The 27,194-nt window shown below is 32.8% G+C and overlaps 2 protein-coding genes across 7 annotated transcripts; both read left to right on the top strand.

The window, feature by feature from the left end:
- Positions 1-79: 79 nt before the first annotated feature.
- LOC127107219 (probable protein phosphatase 2C 60) lies at positions 80-25,565 on the top strand. 6 transcript variants are annotated; one of them, XM_051044517.1, is made up of 11 exons: positions 80-291; positions 17,689-17,811; positions 18,833-18,896; positions 19,756-19,864; positions 20,834-20,987; positions 22,417-22,542; positions 23,316-23,439; positions 23,552-23,628; positions 23,868-23,920; positions 24,051-24,105; positions 24,950-25,565. In XM_051044517.1, exons 2-11 carry the CDS (start codon positions 17,695-17,697, stop codon positions 25,181-25,183), a joined length of 1,113 nt encoding a protein of 370 aa, XP_050900474.1. In that variant the 5' UTR covers positions 80-291; positions 17,689-17,694; the 3' UTR covers positions 25,184-25,565. The 6 variants fall into 6 exon arrangements, with proteins under 6 accessions (XP_050900474.1, XP_050900478.1, XP_050900477.1 ...); XM_051044521.1 differs by having other exon boundaries at positions 24,959-25,565; XM_051044520.1 differs by lacking the exon at positions 80-291 and adding an exon at positions 487-598.
- LOC127107222 (probable protein phosphatase 2C 60) lies at positions 80-25,565 on the top strand. Its single transcript, XM_051044525.1, has 12 exons — positions 80-291; positions 1,203-1,325; positions 2,148-2,211; positions 3,072-3,180; positions 3,604-3,757; positions 5,175-5,300; positions 6,074-6,209; positions 6,322-6,398; positions 6,636-6,688; positions 6,818-6,872; positions 7,698-8,008; positions 25,269-25,565. The coding sequence occupies exons 2-11, from the start codon at positions 1,209-1,211 to the stop codon at positions 7,920-7,922; spliced, it is 1,116 nt and encodes a 371-aa protein (XP_050900482.1). The 5' UTR covers positions 80-291; positions 1,203-1,208; the 3' UTR covers positions 7,923-8,008; positions 25,269-25,565.
- Positions 25,566-27,194: the final 1,629 nt, after the last annotated feature.

Raw genomic sequence — 27,194 nt, forward strand, 5'->3', positions numbered from 1 at the left:
CAGCATAATTTGCGATCATCGTCCAAAGAACAGTTCTAATGCTTATGCTTTTTGGAACCTCCAGTATTTGCATTGAAATGGATGGAATGAAAGCATTCACTTTCAAAGAACTGGCAGTTGATACTAAGTACTGCCAATTTTAACTGCTAAATTAAGGCTGTCCAGGGAGATAATGGGAAGGTTTTAAACAAGTATGGGCATGCACTAACCCAAAAATCCTTACACCAGGTGCTGTGTTTCTGGAGCTATTGATGGGGTTGCAACTATATCACAAAGTATGAATATTACAAGGTAATGCTTAATAGCACCAGTGTACTCCTCATCATCTCTCTTATAGTTTAGACATTTCGCATTTTAAAGATTTCCAAGGATTAATAATGAAGGTAGACAGAGTACCATCTTCCTTAATTGGAAGTTCGAGTGAGTCTTCTTCCATCCAACCCTAATTCTTCTATTTTTTATTTATTATTATCATTTTTTTACTTATTCTACTTTTTTTCTGTTTCTCACTCACGATTCATCGCAATTATTATCATTTTGATTTTAAATTTTTTTATTATTGCATTTGTTTTGATGCTCAGTTTCATGTTTAAAACTCGTATGTTCAATCTCGATGCATTTGATTTCGATGCATCTGTTAACGTTCTCGATCTGTGTTTCGTTTTCTGTTTTAGTTTGGATTGCATTGCATTGCGTGATTTGTTCTTTGTTCTTCGATTGAAATGTTTTATTTCATTTTTGTTTATTTAAAATGTATATCATGTTTCATGTAGAGTCTGATCGGGGTAGATTTGGTTAGATTTGACTTTTTATGGAGTTGGTTATAGTGTAATTGGAAGTTCGATGGATAACTTGCTGGCCTCTGAAAAAATATGCGTGTGTGTCTGGGTCTGAAACCAACACCGACATGACACTTATATGACACTTATGATTACATTTAATTAATTTATTTTTTTCAAATTATTACTGGTGTCAGAGTGTCAATGGCGGTGTCGTATTTGCGTGTCTGTGCTTGATAGTATGCTTTAATGAATTGATTGAACTCAAACAAACATTTGAGGTCTATCTAATGGATTATCAATCAAACATTGATTTTGTAATTCAAGGGGCTGTTTCCTTCACTGATTTGATGTGATTGATAGTGCATAGTTTTTTTTTGACTCAGTGTTGGTTTTTTTCTTTTGTGTGTTTTGTGATTGCAGTTTGAGATGGGGATATACCTGAGCGCTCCAAAAACTGAGAAGGCCTCTGAAGATGGTGAGAATGGCATGCTTCGCTTCGGTTTGTCTTCGATGCAGGGCTGGCGTGCTTCTATGGAAGATGCTGTAACTATTCTTTTCTTTTTTTGGTTCATATATTGTTGTTTACTTGTTTTGTATATCGCTTTTTACAGCAATTCGATTTGTGTTTAATGATGTGCTATATCTGTGTGATGCTGTTAAACTCATGCACGGTTGCATGTGTGGGAAGTTGTTTTAGAAATGTAAAGCTGGTTTATTATAGAGGTACCATTTGCCAGCGATCCATGAGGAAACTCCCAGTGTTGTTAAATAGCAGTGCTGCAGGGTTGCGGAGTTTGAAAAAAAATCTACAATACGCCATTTAGTATAAAATGTTGTCAAATACAACGCTACAGGCGGGTAGCACCGTTGCATAACAGAATCGGAGGAAATCACTAATTTCCATAATCTGCGATTGACAACAGCGGAAAAGCTAGACTTGATTGACATATATCAACATAATAGTAATAGTGACTAATATTTTCCGTTTAAAAATATACTCACTGATTTTGTTATTTGCACTATTGACTTAGAATATTGTAAATTGAGCTGTAACTTATCTTTATCTTTTGTATAAAAAACTTATAGATTACTGTTTCATCATTAATATACTACAATGAGGTGTGGAGGTATCATTATGTGCACATTAATAAAACTGATTTCAGTCATATATCGTTGTGAATTCATAAATAGGAATGGTAAAGTTTCAACTTAGTAGAGGGCAAATTGTCCCCTTCTAGTGATTAGCATGTATGTGACGCAGGTGCTTCATGTTTGGTCCACCTTGATTCTCTTGTATTTTAGTAGTCCATTATTATATCAAAATTTATTCGATATGAGTTTTAATTCTTCTACATGACTTGCCAGCATGCAGCTCATCCGTATTTGGACGAGTCTACGTCTTACTTTGGTGTTTATGATGGCCATGGAGGTTGGTATCCCGTCCTTATGTTTTCACAGTATTGTTTTTTCCCATGCATGCTCATTTTCAAAAAAAAGCAAAGGGATGTTTTTTTTTCTTTCTTTCATGCCATTTAAATTTATTATTTTGGACTGGAATCACATCATTGGATTTGCACCTGTAAACTGTCAATAAGCAATTTTATTTCATTGCTTAGAAAGCTGGGTGGCTCAAGTGTTTGGTATTGTCTCTAGGTTGTTGCTTTCATTTTGAAGTTTCCTTTGTAACACACCTTACCGTTGGTGGCTTTTACTACTTAGCATGCAGCTAGAAGCTAAATAAATATAGAAGCTAAAGGGATCAAATTCCTCTTGAATCGAAATTAACTTTTTCACCTCAACTTAAAAGATCTCAACCAACCTTTATAAGCACCTAATAAACTTATAAGAGATTTTCTATATGCTAGGTATTAAAAACACATCTCAATATAACTGCTCTCATAAGTTATAAACTAATCTAAACAAAACCGGGTTTCTATTTTGTTAGATTAATTTAGAATGGGATAGAAATGCCGTTTTGATCTTCTTCACATATAGAATGTTGTTTTATCCCATTAAATTTTTGTTTGCAATATCTGTATTTTGTTCTGCTGGCCTTGTTAAAGGAAAATGGGTAAAATATTTTCCGTTTTGGTCTGTGTACTTTGGGTGTATTTTGCATCTGTACTATGGCCCTTTCAAGACTTGGTATTGATTCCAATTTGCCGGAGGACTTTGAATTTGAAATTTCAAAAAACTTATATTATTTCAAAATATAGTTATGGGGCTGACATATATAGCATATTTAGCATCTAGTTCTATAATTCTCAATACGGCTTCACTGATTTGTAGGTAAAGCTGTTTCAAAATTCTGTGCCAAGTTTCTACACCAGCAGGTGCTTAGGCATGAAGCTTACTTAGCTGGAGATATAGCCACATCATTACAGAAATCTTTCCTCAGGTAATTTTCTTTCTTTTCCTTTTAAAATTTTATTAATCTTACTTCAGGATTGCATACCATAAAAACCATCATTACCAGCGAAGGCCAGGGGACGAGATAATTGGGTTGGTATCCATCTCTAGAAATTAGTCAGGCCTAGCACCAAACCTGTGGTACGGCATGTCAAACTATGGCACCAAATATTGATACATTTAAGAAGTTTTTGACTTGTTAAAAATATTGGAGTCTTCCCACCTGAGGTGAGTCTTTTTTGTATAGACTAAAGAGTTTTTTTTTGTTTACTTATATATTTTACCTTCATGGTTAACATCATTTGTGCATTTGAAGCTTTAAAGATCTGACCGATAATGGCAAGTTGGAGTTTCGACATTCTGTCCATATTATGCCCTTTTTATGTATATATTTTCCTTCATATTGAGGCAGAATGGATGAGATGATGCGTGGCCAAAGAGGCTGGAGAGAATTAGCAGTCTTGGGAGATAAAATGGAAAAGTTGTCTGGTATGCTAGAGGGGTTCATATGGTCTCCCAGGAGTAGTGAAGCCAATGACCGCGTCGATGAGTGGGCCATTGAGGAGGTAACAACTAAGGAATACAGTTTGTTCTTGCACCACCACTGCTTTTTCTAACTTACTATATTATTCTTGATGTATGTTGGAAAGGTTTCAATGCATGTAATTAAAGCTCATAGTAACCATAATGGTTATCTATAGACTGTTGGTGTTTTTTTTTTTAAAACGGTTATCTATTGGTGTTGATATGAGTTGTTTGCATAATTTCCTTTGCTAGAATTGCTTACAAACTAAACAATATTTTTCAGTCGCTACTATCTAAAACCTTTCGTTTTTACTTTGCTGGTGTCTGTTGGAATTTCAATCAAGGTTCTCAAACTCGAGACTCAATGTAAACTCATTAGAGTTTATCTTAAAAAATGTATTTCAGAGATTCTTATTTTAGACCCCCAATACCAGACCTATTTCCAGGAGTATTCTTCCTTGATGTAGAAATGGAAATCATGCTGTACCCCAAGACCAGGACCCTCTAGTTTCACTGATCTAATATTGCGGACAAACGAGAATATTGCAAGTTCAGAACTGGTGACCAGAGGTGTGTAGGAACTAATGGCTGATGATGAAGTAAACTAGCAAGTCTGGCCTAGATTGTACTAGTCTACTCAAGTCTATCTGAATTTATGCAGAAACGAATTTTCAAGCAATTAAACTCAATTTTCTTACCTAGAATTGTAAACTCATGATTCTACTAAGTTAACTCATAAGTTTGATCTCCACGACAATCCTCTTGTGGCATGCTAAGTTATTGATTACAGATTCCACCCCAACATTGTACTAAGTTAACTCATAAGTTTGACCTCCATGGCTATCCTCTTGTGGCATGCTGAGTTATTGATTACAGGTTCCATCCCCATCATTGTACTAGTAAATTATAATATGTAATGTGCTGTATAACATGTCATTTCTTTTGGTGTTTATAATGGCACTGGGTTTCCAGTTTTATATTTTATTTAACTTGATATTATTTTGCCTCGTATCAAATAACAACAATAATGTGCATGCTTTAAATGATTACTTTTATGACTCCATCCATTTTCTTACTGTCAAATTATGATTCTTAATTTCTTTTAAAGGAAATAAACTTCATAGCCTTCAATACTTATACCCAATTGTGTTTTTGTTTATTTAGCTATGCAAATTGTATGGTTAAGATCTCATCCCTATTTCATGTGTTTTCTGAAGTGTCTACATCCACGTTGCTTGTTTATCATGATAGACTTATTATACCCGAATGAGTGTAAACCTTGAAAGTCAACTCTTAGAAGATGTTGTGATTTATGCAACAGTTTTACATAGTTCTATATGGTTAACTGATTACAAGTGCAAATTTTAAGATTTGATGTGAACTGGAGCTTATTTTCTTTGAATATCCTACTGTATAAGGTTTAACTTTGAACTGAGAAAGTGTCATACTGTGAATTAGGGACCCCATTCTGATTTCAGTGCGCCAAACTCTGGAAGCACAGCGTGTGTGGCTGTCATCCGAGGAAAGAAACTTTTTGTTGCAAATGCTGGTGATTCTAGATGTGTGTTATCAAGGAAAGGCCAGGTACTTCCATGTCCTCTTTCAGTTTCGAGGTCTCTAATTTTAGCAGGAATGCAATATAGACCTATTTACTGTAGGCATCGTGCAGCTGGTAATGAGTGGGCAGTTACATGATGTTGGGTGCAATTTCATACTAGTGTTTGAATTATGATAAATACAATTCATTTTAGATAAACTTGCATATATGATTCAGTCTACATGCAATTGCACTTACTTGACGTCATATATGCTTATGTTGTAAATAGCGCCATGTTGCGGCACTATAGTACCAGAGAGGAGCAGCGTGGGTGTGCCCATATGTGGCGGTGCAGCACAGAAGTAAGTCTAGAAGCTTTTGCGCAGATAGCGTCCCACCAGACCCACTCTGGATTAGAGGAAGAAAAAATCAAAGAAAGAAAGATTTTTTTTACTGTTGATGGCCATATCTAAACTTTCCAGTGACAAATATCTTTTTTTTCCAGCTAGCTCTGCTTGTTCTATGCAGCAGCAGCAGCTTGTTGGGGTATGTAGAGGCGGCACTCCACTTTGAATGTGAAGACTAGGTCTAAAGACTATATGGACCCTTGGGTCTTAATCTGCAGCAATATAAACTAAAAGGCACCAAAAAAACAGTACTTAAAAAAATGCACGGGACTTTAATACCCTGGGCTTTTAGAAAAAAATAATAGTTGTTAGTAATGATAATCAGATAACTGTCTAAAAAATTATGAAATAACATAGTAATATAACTAAATGAAGATATTTGCAGTGTTTGTTTGCACTCCTATTTAATGAAGTTATATTCGCTGGCACACAACTTGTCTAAGGATCACAAGCCTGATCTTGAACTTGAGAAAGACAGGATTCTGAAAGCTGGTGGTTTCATCCAAGTTGGACGAGTCAATGGAAGTTTGAACTTGGCTAGAGCAATTGGTAATTATTTTTGGCTATATAATTCTTAAAGCAAAAGGAAAGTGTCTTGAGTTTGGTGTTCTCCCGAAATATTTATAGTTGATGTCTTGAGGTAGTTCTCTTTCTATCACAGGTGATATGGAGTTCAAGCAGAACAAGTATTTGCCTGCTGAAAAGCAGGTTGTGACTGCTGATCCGGACGTAACTTCAGTAAGTATTACTTTGTATATCTTGCTATTTAAAGAAGAAAAAACTTGTGGCATTTCTTGCCTCTGTTTTATTTGTGTTATACTGAATTTTATTTCTATGGACAAATTATTACTTTATTTCTTATATTATTTATGCAGAGTTTAAGGTTCTCATGCTCTTTGATAGAAGTTGTTCTCTATTTTATTTGCTCCAATTTGAATTTATTTACTTATTTATATTATATATGCGTTGCGACAGGTTGAGCTTTGCGATGATGATGAATTTCTTGTGATAGCATGTGATGGGATATGGTAGGTTACTCAGAATTCCTCTAAAAACTGTATTGCTGTTACTAGCTGCATATAGATAGCAAATTTCCTTTTTTATTCTGAATTCTCACTTTAATTATATCACTATGATATAATCTTCTATGCATATAGGGATTGCATGTCCAGCCAACAACTTGTGGACTATATACATGGCCAGTTAAAGACAGTAAGTTTTCTATTGTTACCTTGGTTTACTTTACAGCTGCGTTGCATAGGTATGGTACGGGTACGTACCCGGTACGTGTACTGGTACGGAGTTTGGCATTTTTAGAAAAACTAAGGTACGGGTACGTCAGTAAAATTTCTTTAAATACAATTATAAAAATAACAAAGGAGTTATATTGTTTAAATAACAACAAAATAATTTGCTTAAAAAAAATTAATATCTGCACAATAACATAAATAAATCATACTTAAAAAGTATCCATTAATCAATATTTTCCTCTCCAATATCATTAAAAAGAGCGGCTTCTAGTTCAGGTTCATCGAGAGAAAGACTAACAACTTCAAAAATATCATGAGAAGACAAAGATTTGTATGAACAAAAACTAAATCCTCAATCCTCTTTGGATTGAGTGTGTTCCTTTTCAATGAATGAATAAATCTAATTGTGCTCAAATTTCACAAATGAAGAATTTGATTGTGAAAGAATTTTTTTATTTATAAATATAATAACTAATCTAATTTTTACTTAGTAAAAAAAGTCCAAATTATACGATCCGAAAAAATTAAAAAAGTTGGGTACATGTTACCAAATGTGAACCGGTTGATGTACCAACTTAAAAAAATTGATACGCTTCGTTGCGTACCATACGCATACCGTACGAGTACCGATACCAGGTACCTACCCGGTACCGGTATGTTATCTAAAATGGAGTACCCAGACTTCATAGCTTTACAGCTAGAAATAACTTGAATATAGCATTCTCATGGCTGCAATTGCCAAATTTGGCTGTTACATTTGTATGAAATATTAAATTAGACTATGCAGGAGGATAAACTTTCTGCGGTTTGTGAGAAAGTATTTGATAGGTGCTTGGCACCAACAGCTGGTGGTGAGGGATGCGATAACATGACCATGATCTTGATTCAGTTAAAAAATCCCTCCACTTCAGATGCTTCTGCAATAGACCAACCTCAGCCATCTGCTCAACCAACTACTAGTCATCCAGCTTCAGATGCATCTGCTCATCCGTCCGAAGCCGACAGAAGTTAGAGAAAGCTGAATTGAAGCAGCGAATTTCTGATTCGAGCAGATGGCCATCAATTTCTGACTGCATGTTGAAGCATTGGTAAGGGGAGGTTTATATCCAGATTCAGGACGTTAATCCTCAGTAGAGGATTGTAAATTACAAAGATCATTTTTATCTCATATTTAATTTTATTTATTTAGTATAAAAAAAATCATTTTTACTAAAGGAAAATTACAAAGATAAATTTTTTTTCCAATCTCCTCATATTTGAGTTAAGTTGATCTAATTTGGTTTTCATTTTTTTTTAAATGTTGATTATTAATAAAAATACAAAAACGTGGCCTTTTTATTTTATTAGGTTATTAGATTAATTTGTTAGGGGTATTTAAGTCACTTAATTAAAAATAAAAGAGATCAAAAGCATTTTCTTTTACCATTAAAAGTAACATAACCCATCAAACCATTTTTGTGTCTTTGTGCATCTTTCAAAAATTCTCCTTTTCATAAAAATGATAGTTTAAGTTATGTTCGATGCGAAATAAAAATAAGCGTTTAGGTCTCTATCGTGTGAGCAATACAAGGCAAATTTAAATTCAATAACAACTTTAACACTATCTTATAAAAGCAATCAACACACAAACTTTTTTAGAACGAACTACGGAACCCTGATTTTCTAATTGCACAATGAGAATATGTAAGCACGAAGGTTTGAATCATTGACGAGCTCAATAATTAAAAAAAATCTCTTTTCTTTTATAAATAATTTTCCTTTTTAAAACTTTAATAAAAATAACATGATAAATAAGAATAAGAATGAAACAAATCCCCTTAATAAACAATCAACCCTTAAAACTATAAGAGGTTCTCATTGAGTACAATGGAGGTGAGGGGTGTCTAACACCTTCCCCTCACTTAACTGACTCCTGAATCCATATTCAGTTGTAATGACCGTCTTATCCTTTCCTTTAGGGTTTTATCGTTATTTCCCATATTCCTTATGAATGAATAAAATATGATGACGACTCTGTGATTTTCACGTCGTGACTCTATGGTTCCTTGAATTTGATTAACATGAGATCTCTTAAAATTTGATTCATAGTAGATCCTTTCCATTGACTATGATTTCTAGAATTGGATTTATAGTAGATTCTTTCCATTGACTTTGATTCCTTTCAATTGGATTTATAGGAGATCATTTCCATTGACTTTGATTCCTTTGAATTTGAATCATATGAGATTCACTTAGATATTGATTCATAGGAAATCTCTTAGAATTTGATTCATAGAATATATGTTCCATTGACTTTCATTCCTATAATTTGATTAATAAGATATCCCTTAGAATTTTATCCATAGTATATACTTTCCATTAACTTTGATTCCTAGAATTTTATTCATAGGAGATCATTTCCATTGACTTTGATTACTTTGAATTTGATCATAGGAGATCCTTTCCATTGACTTTGATTCCTTTGAATTTGATTCATAGTATATCCTTTCATTGACTTTGATCCCTTAAATTGGATTCATAGGAGATCCTTTCCATTGACTTTGATTCCTTTGAATTTGATTCATAGGAGATCTCTTAGAATTTGATTCATAGTAGATCTGTTCCATTGACTTTGATTCCTAGAGTTTGATTCATAGGAGATCCCTTAGAATTTGATTCATAGTAGATCATTTCCATTGAATTTGGTTCCTAGAATTTTATTCATAAGAGATCCTTTCCATTGACTTTGATTCCTTTGAATTTGATTCATATGAGGTCCTTAGAATTTGATTCATAGGAGATCTCTAAGAATTTAATTCATATGATATTCTTTCCATTGACTATGATTCCTTGAATTTGATTCATAGGAGATCTCTTAGAATTTTATTCATATTATATCCTTTCCATTGACTATGATTCCTATAATTGGATTCATAGTAGATTCTTTCCACCGGCCTTGATTCCTTTGAATTTGATTTATAGGAAATCTCTTAGAATTTGATTCATAGTATATCTTTTTCATTGACTCTGATTTCTTGAATTTGATTCATAGGATATCTCTTAGAATTTGATTCATATTAGATCCTTCACATTGACTATGATTCCTAGAATTGGATTCATAGTAGATTATTTTCATTGACTTTGATTCCTTTGAGTTTGATTCATATGATATCTCTTAGAATTTGATTCATAGTAGATCTTTTCCATTGACTTTGATTCCTTTTAATTAGACTCATCGGAGATTGTTTCCATTGACTTTGATTCCTTTAAATTTGATTCGTAAGAGATCTCTTAGAATTTGATTCATAGTAGATCCTTTCTATTGACTTTGATTCCTTTGAATTGGATTCATATGAGGTCATTTCCATCGACTTTGAGTCATTTGAATTTGATTCATGGAAGATCTCGTAGAATTTAATTCATAGTAGATCCTTTGCATTGACTTTGATTCCTTTGAAATGGATTCATAAGAGATCATTTCCATTGACTTTGATTCCTTTGAGTTTGGTTCATAGGAGATCTCTTAGAATTTGATTCATAGTAGATCCTTTCTATTGACTTTGATTCCTATAATTTTATTCATAGGATATCCCTTAGAATTGTATCCATGGTAGATCCTTTTCATTGACTTTGATTTTTAGTATTTGATTCATAGGAAATCCTTTCCATTGACTTTGATTCCTTTAAATTTGATTCATAAGAGATTCTTAGAATTTGATTCATAGTAGATCCTTTCTATATGAGATCTTTTAGAATTTGATTAATAGTAGATCAATTCTATTGACTTTGAATCTTAATCTTTAACTCATAGGAGATATCATACAAATTGTAAGATTTCCTATGATTATTTAAATTAGAAATAAATATTCAACTATATACCAATACTATAATATTAATATTTAAAATACTATTAAAATATTGTAATATTAAATTGTAAGTAATTTATTAAGTCAAATTATAATATAAGAATACAATATTTGAAATATCTCATATATATATATATATATATATATATATATAAAAGAAGATCGAAGAAGAAATAAAAAAGACCATATATTGTAAATCGTGTGACATTTTTTTAATACTACTAGTGATAATTGTTGAGATATTAGATATAATCCAAGTTGAGTTGTGTGACCCAAGCCCAAAGCTAATTAGGATTTATGATTTGTTACTTAGTTTGTTATTTTACTTAGTAGTCAAGTCACTTAGGTGTATATAAATAGACAATTTATAATTCTGTTTTATTATTCATTAAATTCAATAATACAATCTTCATTTCCTTATTATCTCTCTTTCTCTCCCCACTAAAAATGTTTCACGCTCTAACAAATTTGTATTAAAGCTCCAGTTAGATTCTTGAACTTGTTTTCCGGAATCACACGTCAAAGATCGTGTTTCTGGGATCATGTGTTGTTGATCAATCGCTAAAAGATGATGGTAATGGAAATTTACCAAACTCCCTTCCAACTCTGAACAACAAGAATTGACTTCGATGGAGAAAACAAATGCAATCTCTATTTGGCTTCATGAAACCCTATAAGTGATTATTAATGGTGTTCCTTCGGTTGGTGAAGATGAAATCGACGCATAAGGATGCCAAAAAAAAGGATTGCAAGGCGACGTTTTACATCCAATCGATGGTTGATGCGACTAATTTTGACATAATCACTCATGTTGAATCATCGAAAGAGGCATGGAATATTCTTGTCAAGTACTATGAAGGAGGCGAGAAAGTCAAGGTTATCAAGTTGCAAACTTTGCATTGACAATATGAATTATTATCGATGAGAGAAGACGAAAAAATTGCAGGCTGTGTGTTTGAAGGTGCAAAAACTAGTCAATCTCATCAAGGGTTATAGTGAAACCCTAACTGATAAGATGAAAATTGAGAAGGTAATGTGTATGTTGACCTCTCACTTTGATCACATTATCGTAGCTATTCAAGAATCCAACAATCTTGAAACCCTAAAACCAGAAGATTTAGTTGGTTCGTTGGAGACACTTGAGATTAGGATCGTCGAAAGGAAATGAGTTCAAGACTAGATACAAACACTACATGCTCAGTCATGGAAGAAGAATGGTGGTTCTAACAAGTTCAAAGGCAAAATAGATAAAACTTAGGGCGAGAAGTCTTGGTAGAATCCTCACAAGAATAAGATCGATGATATAGCTTTTGAATCCTCAAAAAGAGGAGAACGAAATTCCTATCAGAAAGACAAAGAAGAGAAAAAAGATGTGCAATACTATAACTGTGAAAAGTGGGGTCACTCGACCAAGCATTATTGGTACATGAAATACAAGGGATTGATAAAAGGTAAAGACGAATGAGCGGACCTTGCACACCAAGATTCAAATGATTATGATGATATGGTGGTTATGGTTGCAGTTGTAAATGACCATGTTGAATGCAAGATCTGGTTCCTCGACTCAAGCTGCTCGAATCACATGACATGCCTAAGGCTCTCATGAGATTTTCCTTGTTTTTCTCTTCTCTTGCCTCTTTTTCTTTAATTCTAAAACTTTCACCTACTGTAAACTTTTTCCTTCACTTTTCTCCTCCTAATTTAGAAAACATAATTTCTCTCTTTCTAATATTCCACTAAGGCTCAACTTATTACTAACTTACAATATTTATTTTAATTTCCCACAATTCGCTTTTTCCACCTCAAACTCATTATTTACTTTTATTTTATTATTTCATTTAAATAATAACACTAAAAAATTATTTTAATCAATTAAATAATGATAAATAAATCTACCAACCTTTAATCACTCCCGACACTCTCTACTTAACGGTCACCCACTCTTGTTGCTAGGGTCGGTCCAAACTTTTTAGAGGCCCAAGACAAATAATAAAAATGGACCCCTAATAAAAAATACATTTAAAAAAAAGAACAACCTTGTATTCGTCAAATAAAAATATATTGTTGCACTGACTTCTTTACTAAATCTTTGTATTCGTCAGCGTCAACATTAACTATAACTACTCCCTCCTCCAACCTGAATATTGCGAAAACATTTTCATAAGTGTAACTAAATAGTATAAAAAATATAAGGATCAATCTTGATATAGTTAATCATAACTGAAAATTACCAAATTAATAAGTTATCTATGGTAGAAGTCTTAAGAAAAGAGAATATCCTTACATAAGCAAGAGCCTTGCAATGACCACACCTAAATATAATAATGAATTTGTCAAGAAAATAAGATTCAGAAATATTGAAACTGAAAAAAGATCACCATATCATAAAGTTACAGAAGATCGTGTTAATTTATACATACCATGGTGCATAGAACTCCACTATAACATCTTTTGTTTCATCTAAAACAACCTTATCAAAGTTATTAGGGGAGAAAGTTACCACACTAGATGGAAGAGAAAATATCTTCACGATGGTACCCATATTAACAATATATTTTATACTAATGATAACATATAAAATATCGACACTAACATAATGAAGTTTAAAAATATTCAAAATGATATGAAGAACATAATAGATGACTAACTACCAAAAAAATATATACTATAATAATCACAATCTATAAGACATGAATAAAATTGAAAAACAACATGAGATGATTAGATTAAAAATCAATTATGGTTAGATTAAAAAACAAAATGGATTTATAATAACCAATGATAAGTTGGGAAACTGAAATAGTTGATTATCTAGTGTCTTATTCATAATAAAATTTCCTTTAAATCAGTAGCATAATCGAAAACCTTAAATCCCCCATGTTTCAATCGATTGGTTAAAATAATCAAGAGTCTTTATGATAGGACTCAAGTGTCGCTTCCGTTTACTACATTTTTAAACTCGTTTTTGACCTATGTGCGACAACAGATCACTAGACTTCTCAAAACTGAACTTCTGACCTAAAACATAACAAAACCTATGAACTATTTCCATGAGACATGTTATTTGATTCTCTGAAGCCCTTATAAATATGAGTAAATTATCAACAAACACAAGATAGGAAATCATAGGTCCTCTTCTAACAACCCTCGTGCATTCCCATCTTCCTTCCTCAACTAATTTACTTATCATGTGAGACAATTTATCGATGCACAAGACAAACAAATATGGATATATATGGTCTCCATGTCTTAAGCATTTTTTCTATACCAAAATAATCTTCCTTTTTTCCATTCCACAACACACTCATTATCACAAATGTAATTGCTTCCATGATAACTTTCATAAGTTTGTCAGAAATACCTATTTCAATTAGAACATTGTCCACAAATTTCCAACTGATCATATCATATGATTTAGATAGATCCACTTTGATTTCAAATAAGCCTTTCTTTCTGTGTAGCCTATGCATACTATGAAGCATTTCCCGAGTCACCACAATGTTCTCATGTATACTCCTTCCAGGAATGAAACATGTTTGATAGGGAGACACAATTCTATCTATGCAATTTTTCATTTTATCTACTATATTTTTCCCCAACACTTTATATATTGAGTTACACATAGATATTGGCCTAAATTGGTACACATAATAAAGATTATGAATTTTAGGAATCAAACATAAATCAATGTGATTTACCTCAACAATTTCTCTTGGATTATTCCACAAATTCTTCATGTAGCTACAAACATTTCCTCCTATTGCACTCCATGACTTTTGATATAATACAACCAGGTATCCATCAGGTTCTTGGGATTTCCATGATGACATATCATAAATACCTTTCCTAATATCATCCTCCTTTAAATCCTTATTTAATTACTCCACCATATTATCTTCTAAATTTGGAAGAGTAATATGAGTTTGGATATAAGTAGCAGTCTCAACATCAATTATGTAAAGTTTATGAGAGCATTCATTAAACATCTTTTTCATGGTTCCTGCATCCTTAATCCAGTATCCATTTGCATCTTTGATAATTATAGTAATCTTCATTCTTCTTCTTTGCGCTGCTTTAACATGATAAAAACAAGTATTTCTATCCTCATCCACTAGCCATTTAGTTTTTGATCTCTAGTACCACACCAATTCTTCTTGACGGAGAGTCTTCGCCAATTCATGTTTAAACCATTACGGCCTCTTCCATTTTTGATAGCTCTTTGAATTCTCTCAAGTCTTCCTATTAGTTAGTTTTTCTTCTTCTTAATACTTTTAACAATATGCATATTCTAGTTACTTACTTGAATTCTAACTTGAGCTAAGTTATAAGCAAAGTTACTATTACCATCCCAAACTGATTTAACCATGTCTTCATAAGTGTCTTTAACCTAAGCACATTCAAATTTGAAAGTTTTTTCCTTCCAATTTCCTACTCTCCTTGTCCTTTAGAGACATGAGAATGAATGATGGTATGAGAAATCTATATGAGTAAGGACTCTGACATGTGCATCTAGGAACTAAGTATCCAACTATCATTACACAAAGCTCTATCAAGCCTTTCATACACCATAACCCCCATGAAAGATTGACCATCTCCACATATATTTGTGGGTTATTGAACAAATGTCCATAAGATGACAAAAGTTAATTATGTCTTTGAACAAATTGCATTTTTAGATCGATGTTGGAGTTCCTTCCCATTATTCCGCCACTATCGTTATATTGTTGAAATCACCTCCTAAAAACCACCCATAATTCATTTTTGACTTTATTTCTTTTAACTCATCCCATAACTCATTCCTTCCTTATTCTATAGGACTAATATAAACATAGGTGAAAAGCCATTCCTCTCCATCTACATGCTCGGTTTTTGTGTGGATGGATTGAAAATGCTTCTTAAGAATTATTACAGTCACATTTTCTACTTTCCACGCCATATAAATTCATCCTGCATAACCCTTAACTTTTGTGAACTCATAATCATCAAACCCTAGATGCTTGAAAGTATTACAAAGCTTCTCATAGTCAATTATTGTTTCTATAATTATGAACATATATGGATGACAATCTTGTATATAATTATTATAAACTCGAAGAAAAGCTTTATTAGCAACTCATATATAATTTCAGAGAAATAACTTGAGTTGTACAAATACCATAAGGAATTATTGAACAATTAATGTAACCCCTTTCCATTGACTTGGAGTTTCTCCACCCACATCCATATCCGAGTCATCTCCTTCTTTGACATCATTACCAACTACTTCTGAAGAACCTTCTTCACCCTTGTTCTTCTCTCTGAAGATTTTTTTGTTTTTGTTTCTGAAACACGATTCCTCTCATCAATTTCCTTACTTCTTTCCTCAACAAAACCTTAAGCACTAAATTATTTTCGGCCTAATTGGTCCAAATTGTTATTTTTAATTTTCTATGGCCCATCATTCATCTTTCCCTTATCTAGGTTATCAAAATTCATCCATTCATCTAAATTTATGCCCTTGATGAAATCACCAATCTCATTTTCTTTCACAAGTCGCCCATTTATTTATTTTTCTCTTTTATTACATCACATGATGCAATAACCCCTTACTTTATTACTTTCTATTTTTTTTATAGAATCAGACTCCTCTACCACGTGTTGCACTTCTGCAAGTTCATTCAATTTTTCTATATCAACATCTTTGCATGAATTTTAATGTACGCCGTTTTCTTCAATGATCGGAACATGCTCATCAATAATAATAATAAGATTAATGACTTCTTCAATAAGAGCAATAAATCTAAATCTTTTCATTTGCTCCCGTACATTAATTGCGTCTCTGACTACCAAAACACCGCTCCTCTCTACTGTTTGTCCATTATTTTTCTTCTTTATCTTATTTATCAAATGAATTATTCATTTATTTAAAAGAGAAGATTCAAAATCCTAGAACTTTTACTTTTTAAATTTAAATAAAAGAATATTAAAAAAAAAAAAAAACTACGGTAGAAACACGAGAGGCGCGTGGCAGCAGCTGGCTTAACAGGCTTTCCTACATCATAGGCAAGTAACTGCAAAAGCATTTTCTTTTCTGCTTCTTTCTCTTTTCTTCATTCTCTTCCACGAACAAATCACTAATCATCTCTCTCACGCACTTTCCCTTTCCGATTCCACTCTACCCACACGAGTGAGTGTTCTTCCATCGAACCCTAATTCTTCTATTTTTTATTTATTATTATCATTTTTTTACTTATTCTACTTTTTTTTCTGTTTCTCACTCACGATTCATCGCAATTATTATCATTTTGATTTTAAAATTTTATATTATTGCATTTGTTTTGATGCTCAGTTTCATGTTTAAAACTCGTATGTTCAATCTCGATGCATCTGTTACCGTTCTCGATCTGTGTTTCGTTTTCTGTTTTAGTTTGGATTGCATTGCATTGCGTGATTTGTTCGTTGTTCTTCGGTTGAAATGTTTTATTTCATTTTTGTTTATTTAAAATGTATATCATGTTTCATGTAGAGTCTGATCGGGGTAGATTTGGTTAGATTTGACTTTTTATGGAGTTGGTTATAGTGTAATTGGAAGTTCGATGGATAACTTGCTGGCCTCTGAAAAAAGATGCGTGTGTGTCTGGGTCTGAAACCAACACCGACATGACACTTATATGACACTTATGATTACATTTAATTAATTTATTTTTTTCAAATTATTACTGGTGTCGAGTGTCAATGGCGGTGTGGTATTTGCGTGTCTGTGCTTGATAGTATGCTTTAATGAATTGATTGAACTCAAACAAACATTTGAGGTCTATTTAATGGATTATCAATCAAACATTGATTTTGTAATTCAAGGGGCTGTTTCCTTCACTGATTTGATGTGATTGATAGTGCATAGTTTTTTTGTGACTCAGTGTTGGTTTTTTTCTTTTGTGTGTTTTGTGATTGCAGTTTGAGATGGGGATATACCTGAGCGCTCCAAAAACTGAGAAGGCCTCTGAAGATGGTGAGAATGGCATGCTTCGCTTCGGTTTGTCTTCGATGCAGGGCTGGCGTGCTTCTATGGAAGATGCTGTAACTATTCTTTTCTTTTTTTGGTTCATATATTGTTGTTTACTTGTTTTGTATATCGCTTTTTACAGCAATTCGATTTGTGTTTAATGATGTGCTATATCTGTGTGATGCTGTTAAACTCACGCACGGTTATTTGCTTGCACGTGTGGGAAGTTGTTTTAGAAATGTAAAGCTGGTTTATTATAGAGGTACCATTTGCCAGCGACCTGCGACGAAACTCCTTGTGTTGTTAAATAGCAGTGCTGCAGGGTTGTGGGATTTGAAAAAAAATCTACAATACGCCATTTAGTATAAAATGTTGTCAAATACAATGCTACAGGCGGGTAGCACCGTTGCATAACAGAATTGGAGGAAATCACTAATTTCCATGATCTGCGATTGACAACAGTGGAAAACCTAAACTTGATTGACATATATCAACATAATAGTAATAGTGACTAATATTTTCCGTTTAAAAATATACTCACTGATTTTGTTATTTGCACTATTGACTTAGAATATTGTAAATTGAGCTGTAACTTATCTTTATCTTTTGTATAAAAAACTTGAATTTAATTGAAATGCACTGACAGTGTAAAGATATTTTACACTGTCAGTTAATTATAACCATTGATTTGTTAGAGAAGTTTGACTTTTATTATAATCACACATAAAGTAACACAAACGGATGATTGAGATGTATTGACAATGTAAAATTTTTTACACTGACAGTGTATAACAATTAATCTCAAAAAACTTATAGATTACTGTTTCATCATTAATATACTACAATGAGGTGTGGAGGTATCATTATGTGCACATTAATAAAACTGATTTCAGTCATATATTGTTGTGTATTCATAAATAGGAATGGTAAAGTTTCAACTTAGTAGAGGGCAAATTGTCCTCTTCTAGTGATTAGCATGTATGTGACGCAGGTGCTTCATGTTTGGTCCACCTTGATTCTCTTGTATTTTAGTAGTCCATTATTATATCAAAATTTATTCGATATGAGTTTTAATTCTTCTACATGACTTGCCAGCATGCAGCTCATCCGTATTTGGACGAGTCTACGTCTTACTTTGGTGTTTATGATGGCCATGGAGGTTGGTATCCCGTCCTTATGTTTTCACAGTATTGTTTTTTCCCATCCATGCTCATTTTCAAAAAACAGCAAAGGGATGTTTTTTTTCTTTCTTTCATGCCATTTAAATTTATTATTTTGGACTGGAATCACATCATTGGATTTGCACCTGTAAACTGTCACTAAGCAATTTTATTTCATTGCTTAGAAAGCTGGGTGGCTCAAGTGTTTGGTATTGTCTCTAGCTTGTTGCTTTCATTTTGAAGTTTCCTTTGTAACACACCTTACCGTTGGTGGCTTTTACTACTTAGCATGCAGCTAGAAGCTAAATAAATATAGAAGCTAAAGGGATCAAATTCCTCTTGAATCGAAATTAACTTTTTCACCTCAACTTAAAAGATCTCAACCAACCTTTATAAGCACCTAATAAACTTATAAGAGATTTTCTATATGCTAGGTATTAAAAACACATCTCAATATAACTGCTCTCATAAGTTATAAACTAATCTAAACAAAACCGGGTTTCTATTTTGTTAGATTAATTTAGAATGGGATAGAAATGCCGTTTTGATCTTCTTCACATATAGAATGCTGTTTTATCCCATTAAATTTTTGTTTGCAATATCTGTATTTTGTTCTGCTGGCCTTGTTAAAGGAAAATGGGTAAAATATTTTCCGTTTTGGTCTGTGTACTTTGGGTGTATTTTGCATCTGTACTATGGCCCTTTCAAGACTTGGTATTGATTCCAATTTGCCGGAGGACTTTGAATTTGAAATTTCAAAAAACTTATATTATTTCAAAATATAGTTATGGGGCTGACCTATATAGCATATTTAGCATCTAGTTCTATAATTCTCAATACGGCTTCACTGATTTGCAGGTAAAGCTGTTTCAAAATTCTGTGCCAAGTTTCTACACCAGCAGGTGCTTAGGCATGAAGCTTACTTAGCTGGAGATATAGCCACATCTTTACAGAAATCTTTCCTCAGGTAATTTTCTTTCTTTTCCTTTTAAAATTTTATTAATCTTACTTCAGGATTGCATACCATAAAAACCATCATTACCAGCGAAGGCCAGGGGACGAGATAATTGGGTTGGTATCCATCTCTAGAAATTAGTCAGGCCTAGCACCAAACCTGTGGTACGGCATGTCAAACTATGGCACCAAATGTTTTACCTTATCTGTCTAATTTGTGTCCAAGGAGGCCTTTGTCTCTTAAGATACAAATTATCCAGAAACCAAGAAGTTGTAGGCAGTAACAAAGAGCTTGAAAACACTTTTCCTTCTCTCTGTATCTCCATTTTCTTGAGTTAGAACTAATACTTTTATATCTTCATTTAGGGGTATCTTATTTCTCTCAAAACTACATGTTGAAATAATAATAAAAAACATTAATAAGGGGTTTAAGATAGCACCAAACCTGTGGTACGGCATATCAAACTATGGCACCAAATGTTTTACCTTATCTGTCTAATTTGTGTCCAAGGAGGCCTTTGTCTCTTAAGATACAAATTATCCAGAAACCAAGAAGTTGTAGGCAGTAACAAAGAGCTTGAAAACACTTTTCCTTCTCTCTGTATCTCCATTTTCTTGAGTTAGAACTAATACTTTTATATCTTCATTTAGGGGTATCTTATTTCTCTCAAAACTACATGTTGAAATAATAATAAAAATCATTAATAAGGGGTTTAAGATGGCACATATTGATACATTTAAGAAGTTTTTGACTTGTTAAAAATATAGGAGTCTTCCCACCTGAGCTGAGTCTTTTTTGTATAGACTAAAGAGTTTTTTTGTTTTTTTTGTTTTTTGTTTACTTATATATTTTACCTTCATGGTTAACATCATTTGTGCATTTGGAGCTTTAAAGATCTGACTGATAATGGCGAGTTGGAGTTTCGACATTCTGTCCATATTATGCCTTTTTATGTATATATTTTCCTTCATATTGAGGCAGAATGGATGAGATGATGCGCGGCCAAAGAGGGTGGAGAGAATTAGCAGTGTTGGGAGATAAAATGGAAAAGTTGTCTGGTATGCTAGAGGGGTTCATATGGTCTCCCAGGAGTAGTGAAGCCAATGACCGTGTCGATGAGTGGGCCATTGAGGAGGTAACAACTAAGGAATACAGTTTGTTCTTGCACCACCACTGCTTTTTCTAATTTACTATATTATTCTTGATGTATGTTGGAAAGGTTTCAATGCATGTAATTTAAGCTCATAGTAACCATAATGGTTATCTATAGACTGTTGATGTTTTTTTTTAAAACAGTTATCTATCGGTGTTGATATGAGTTGTTTGCATAATTTCCTTTGCTAGAATTGCTTACAAACTAAACAATATTTTTCAGTTGCTACTATCTAAAACCTTTTGTTTTTACTTTGCTGGTGTCTGTTGGAATTTCAATCAAGGTTCTCAAACTCGCGACTCAATGTAAACTCATTAGAGTTTGTCTAATAAAAAATGATTTAAAAAATGTATTTCAGAGATTCTTATTTTAGACCCCCAATACCAGACCTATTTCCAGGAGTATTCTTCCTTGATTTAGAAATGGAAATCATGCTGTACCCCAAGACCAGGACCCTCTAGTTTCACTGATCTAATATTGCGGACAAACGAGAATATTGCAAGTTCAGAACTGGTGACCAGAGGTGTGTAGGAACTAATGGCTGATGATGAAGTAAACTAGCAAGTCTGGCCTAGATTGTACTAGTCTACTCAAGTCTATCTGAATTTATGCAGAAACGAATTTTCAAGCAATTAAACTCAATTTTCTTACCTAGAATTGTAAACTCATGATTCTACTAAGTTAACTCATAAGTTTGATCTCCACGACTATCCTCTTGTGGCATGCTAAGTTATTGATTACAGATTCCACCCCAACATTGTACTAAGTTAACTCATAAGTTTGACCTCCATGGCTATCCTCTTGTGGCATGCTGAGTTATTGATTACAGATTCCATCCCCAACATTCTACTAGTAAATGATAATATGTAATGTGCTGTATAACATGTCATTTCTTTTGGTGTTTATAATGGCACTGGGTTTCCAGTTTTATATTTTATTTAACTTGATATTATTTTGCCTCGTATCAAATAACAACAATAATGTGCATGCTTTAAATGATTACTTTTATGACTCCATCCATTTTCTTACTGTCAAATTATGATTCTTAATTTCTTTTAAAGGAAATAAACTTCATAGCCTTCAATACTTATACCCAATTGTGTTTTTGTTTATTTAGCTATGCAAATTGTATGGTTAAGATCTCATCCCTATTTCATGTGTTTTCTGAAGTGTCTACATCCACGTTGCTTGTTTATCATGATAGACTTATTATACCCGAATGAGTGTAAACCTTGAAAGTCAACTCTTAGAAGATGTTGTGATTTATGCAACAGTTTTACATAGTTCTATATGGTTAACTGATTACAAGTGCAAATTTTAAGATTTGATGTGAACTGGAGCTTATTTTCTTTGAATATCCTACTGTATAAGGTTTAACTTTGAACTGAGAAAGTGTCATACTGTGAATTAGGGACCCCATTCTGATTTCAGTGGGCCAAACTCTGGAAGCACAGCGTGTGTGGCTGTCATCCGAGGAAAGAAACTTTTTGTTGCAAATGCTGGTGATTCTAGATGTGTGTTATCAAGGAAAGGCCAGGTACTTCCATGTCCTCTTTCAGTTTCGAGGTCTCTAATTTTAGCAGGAATGCAATATAGACCTATTTACTGTAGGCATCGTGCAGCTGGTAATGAGTGGGCAGTTACATGATGTTGGGTGCAATTTCATACTAGTGTTTGAATTATGATAAATACAATTCATTTTAGATAAACTTGCATATATGATTCAGTCTACATGCAATTGCACTTACTTGACGTCATATATGCTTATGTTGTAAATAGCGCCATGTTGCGGCACTATAGTACCAGAGAGGAGCAGCGTGGGTGTGCCCATATGTGGCGGTGCAGCACAGAAGTAAGTCTAGAAGCTTTTTGCGCAGATAGCGTCCCACCAGACCCACTCTGGATTAGAGGAAGAAAAAATCAAAGAAAGAAAGATTTTTTTTACTGTTGATGGCCATATCTAAACTTTCCAGTGACAAATATCTTTTTTTTCCAGCTAGCTCTGCTTGTTCTATGCAGCAGCAGCAGCTTGTTGGGGTATGTAGAGGCGGCACTCCACTTTGAATGTGAAGACTAGGTCTAAAGACTATATGGACCCTTGGGTCTTAATCTGCAGCAATATAAACTAAAAGGCACCAAAAAAACAGTACTTAAAAAAATGCACGGGACTTTAATACCCTGGGCTTTTAGAAAAAAATAATAGTTGTTAGTAATGATAATCAGATAACTGTCTAAAAAATTATGAAATAACATAGTAATATAACTAAATGAAGATATTTGCACTCCTATTTAATGAAGTTATATTCGCAGGCACACAACTTGTCTAAGGATCACAAGCCTGATCTTGAACTTGAGAAAGACAGGATTCTGAAAGCTGGTGGTTTCATCCAAGTTGGACGAGTCAATGGAAGTTTGAACTTGGCTAGAGCAATTGGTAATTATTTTTGGCTATATAATTCTTAAAGCAAAAGGAAAGTGTCTTGAGTTTGGTGTTCTCCCGAAATATTTATAGTTGATGTCTTGAGGTAGTTCTCTTTCTATCACAGGTGATATGGAGTTCAAGCAGAACAAGTATTTGCCTGCTGAAAAGCAGGTTGTGACTGCTGATCCGGACGTAACTTCAGTAAGTATTACTTTGTATATCTTGCTATTTAAAGAAGAAAAAACTTGTGGAATTTCTTGCCTCTGTTTTGTTTGTGTCATACTGAAAATTTTATTTCTATGGACAAATTATTACTTTATTTCTTATATTATTTATGCAGGGTTTAAGGTTCTCATGCTCTTTGATAGAAGTTGTTCTCTATTTTATTTGCTCCAATTTGAATTTATTTACTTATTTATATTATATATGCGTTGCGACAGGTTGAGCTTTGCGATGATGATGAATTTCTTGTGATAGCATGTGATGGGATATGGTAGGTTTACTCAGAATTCCTCTAAAAACTGTATTGCTGTTACCAGCTGCATATAGATAGCAAATTTCCTTTTTTATTCTGAATTCTCACTTTAATTATATCACTATGATATAATCTTGTATGCATATAGGGATTGCATGTCCAGCCAACAACTTGTGGACTATATACATGGCCAGTTAAAGACAGTAAGTTTTCTATTGTTACCTTGGTTTACTTTACAGCTGTGTTGCATAGGTACGGTACGGTACGGGTACGTACCCGGTACGTGTACTGGTACGGAGTACGGCATTTTTAGAAAAACTAAAGGACGGGTACGTCAGTAAAATTTCTTTAAATACAATTATAAAAATAACAAAGGAGTTATATTGTTTAAATAACAACAAAATATTAAAATTACAAAATAATTTGCTTAAAAAAAATTAATATCTGCTCAATAACATAAATAAATCATACTTAAAAAGTATCCATTAATCAATATTTTCCTCTCCAATATCATTAAAAAGAGCGGCTTCTAGTTCAGGTTCATCGAGAGAAAGACTAACAACTTCAAAAATATCATGAGAAAGAAAGACAAAGATTTGTATGAACAAAAACTAAATCCTCAATCCTCTTTGGATTGAGTCTGTTCCTTTTCAATGAATGAATAAATCTAATTGTGCTCAAATTTCACAAATGAAGAATTTGGTTGTGAAAGAATTTTTTTATTTATAAATATAATATCTAATCTAATTTTTACTTAGTAAAGAAAGTCCAAATTATACGATCCGAAAAAATTTAAAAAAGTTGGGTACGTGGTACCAAATGTGTACCGGTTGATGTACCAACTTAAAAAATTTGATACGGCTTCGGTGCGTACCATAGGCATACCGTACGAGTTCCGATACCAGGTACGTACCCGGTACCGGTACGTTATCTAAAATGGAGTACCCATACTTCATAGCTTTACAGCTAGAAATAACTTGAATATAGCATTCTCATGGCTGCAATTGCCAAATTTGGCTGTTACATTTGTATGAAATATTAAATTAGACTATGCAGGAGGATAAACTTTCTGCGGTTTGTGAGAAAGTATTTGATAGGTGCTTGGCACCAACAGCTGGTGGTGAGGGATGCGATAACATGACCATGATCTTGATTCAGTTAAAAAATCCCTCCACTTCAGATGCTTCTGCAATAGACCAACCTCAGCCATCTGCTCAACCAACTACTAGTCCTCCAGCTTCAGATGCATCTGCTCAACCGTCCGAAGCCGACAGAAGTTAGAGAAAGTTGAATTGAAGGGAGAATTTCAGATTCGAGCAGATGGCCATCAATTTCTGACTGCATGTTGAAGCATTGGTAAGGGGAGGTTCACGTGTACTAGTTTATATCCAGATTCAGGACGTTAATCCTCAGTAGAGGATTGTAAATTTGTGACAAACTGCTACTAGTTCATGGGGGTCATTGATTTTTGTACATAAGCGTGGGTTACTAGAATATGTTGGGTAAAAAATGTTCTGACAAGAATATACTGGCGTCACATAGTTACATGGATGTTTAAAATGTATCTTTTTGGAATCACACCAATGACAATTTGATTGTCAACAGGAAGAGCGTTTAATACATGCCTGAATTCTGGAATCACACGATCTGAGAAGTTTTTTAAGGATTCTGTGTAATGTTATGAAAATCACAGGAGATTTCTTTTGTTTCTGCACACTAACGACCCATGTCAGTTTGTTGATGCATATGTGATATTTATTCTCTATACTTGCACGTTAGTAACTTACTGTCTGACTCTATTTATAAAACCTGATAGAATCTGAAATATGACGTCTTCAACTAATTAACCTCTTTTTTCTTCTTGTTTTTCTCCTCCCCTTATTCTCAACACCCCCCTAAAATACCCAAATGACTTGTAAATTTGGACAGTATTTGTCCGAATATGTATAATCCTGCAGACAGAAGTTTGATACTTGGATAAGTTTTGTATTTTGTGTACATCAGGATTATAGATTTAGATGTAATGGAAATCAGAAGAAAGAAAAACAAATAGAAGCAAAAAAAAGTAGTAGAACTAATGACAAAATAAACATAAACAAAATAATCTTGTATGTATGAAATGAGTTTGGGTTTGTTAAATTTATCTACTCTATTTAATATTTATTTATAAAATTTAGACGCATATATGGATGGGATTTAATTTAATAAACAGATCTTACTAGTCATTCAATTAACAATAAATTAATCTGTATTTGTACTTGTTTTATAATATCAATAAATCATTAATATTATTTTTTCTATTATATCCTTAAATATTTATTATTCTTTCTCCTTTCAATTATATCAAATTGTCTTTGCAATATTATTAATAAAAGATAATTTTATAAAACTCTTTATAATTTTTTTCTACTATAATTATTATATTTTTAATACATATGAAAAATAAAAAATGACTTGTAAAAAAAAATGGAAGAAGTGTAAATTTAAAATAAATAAATGTAAAATAAATAATACAAATACTATTATATATTATATAAAGTTCACTAATTTTATACTTTTAAATTGAGCTGGGGATGCACATCATCATTGGCTCGCACAAAAGCTTCAAGAACCGCGTTTTCCATGTTACTTTTTCGCATGCCATATCTTAAATTTTATATTATACTTTTTCGATCTCATAAAAAATATCTCATTTATATTTTTTATTTGTCTTAAAATAAATATTCTTTTAGAATATCAATACAACATTTATTATTTTTTCTCACTACTATACTCTTATTTTTTAACTTTCACTCTTTTTAACAACTGAATTAACTATAATAAATAAGAGTATTTTAGTAAATGATACTAATTTTATCATTAAAATTAACACATTTAATCATTTTCTTAAAAATCGCGCATAGCTTAAATAAGACACTTATTATGAGACATATGAAATATTTAGGCATGTCAACGTGGTGAGTCGGAAACGGTTTTTACCTCCCCAAACCCAAACCTGAATCTCCAAACAATCCTTGTTCCCCGTTCCATATCTAAACGGGGATGGAGAATCTAAATCCAAACCCGTCCCAAACGGGTTCGGGCATCCCCGCCCCACCATCATTCATTTAGTGAAATCAATTTTTTTAATAGAAATATTTATTTTTTCCAGAATAAAATTATATTACAAATAATAAAATAAAATAATCTAAAAAAATTTCATTCATACATTTCAAATATTTTAAATAAAAAATTCAAATTAAAATATCAAAACATTAATCACATATTTAATATTCCAAATTATCAAAAATAA

Source organism: Lathyrus oleraceus, chromosome 7 (genome assembly GCF_024323335.1).
Source record: "Lathyrus oleraceus cultivar Zhongwan6 chromosome 7, CAAS_Psat_ZW6_1.0, whole genome shotgun sequence".
NCBI classification, from domain to species: Eukaryota; Viridiplantae; Streptophyta; class Magnoliopsida; order Fabales; family Fabaceae; genus Lathyrus; species Lathyrus oleraceus.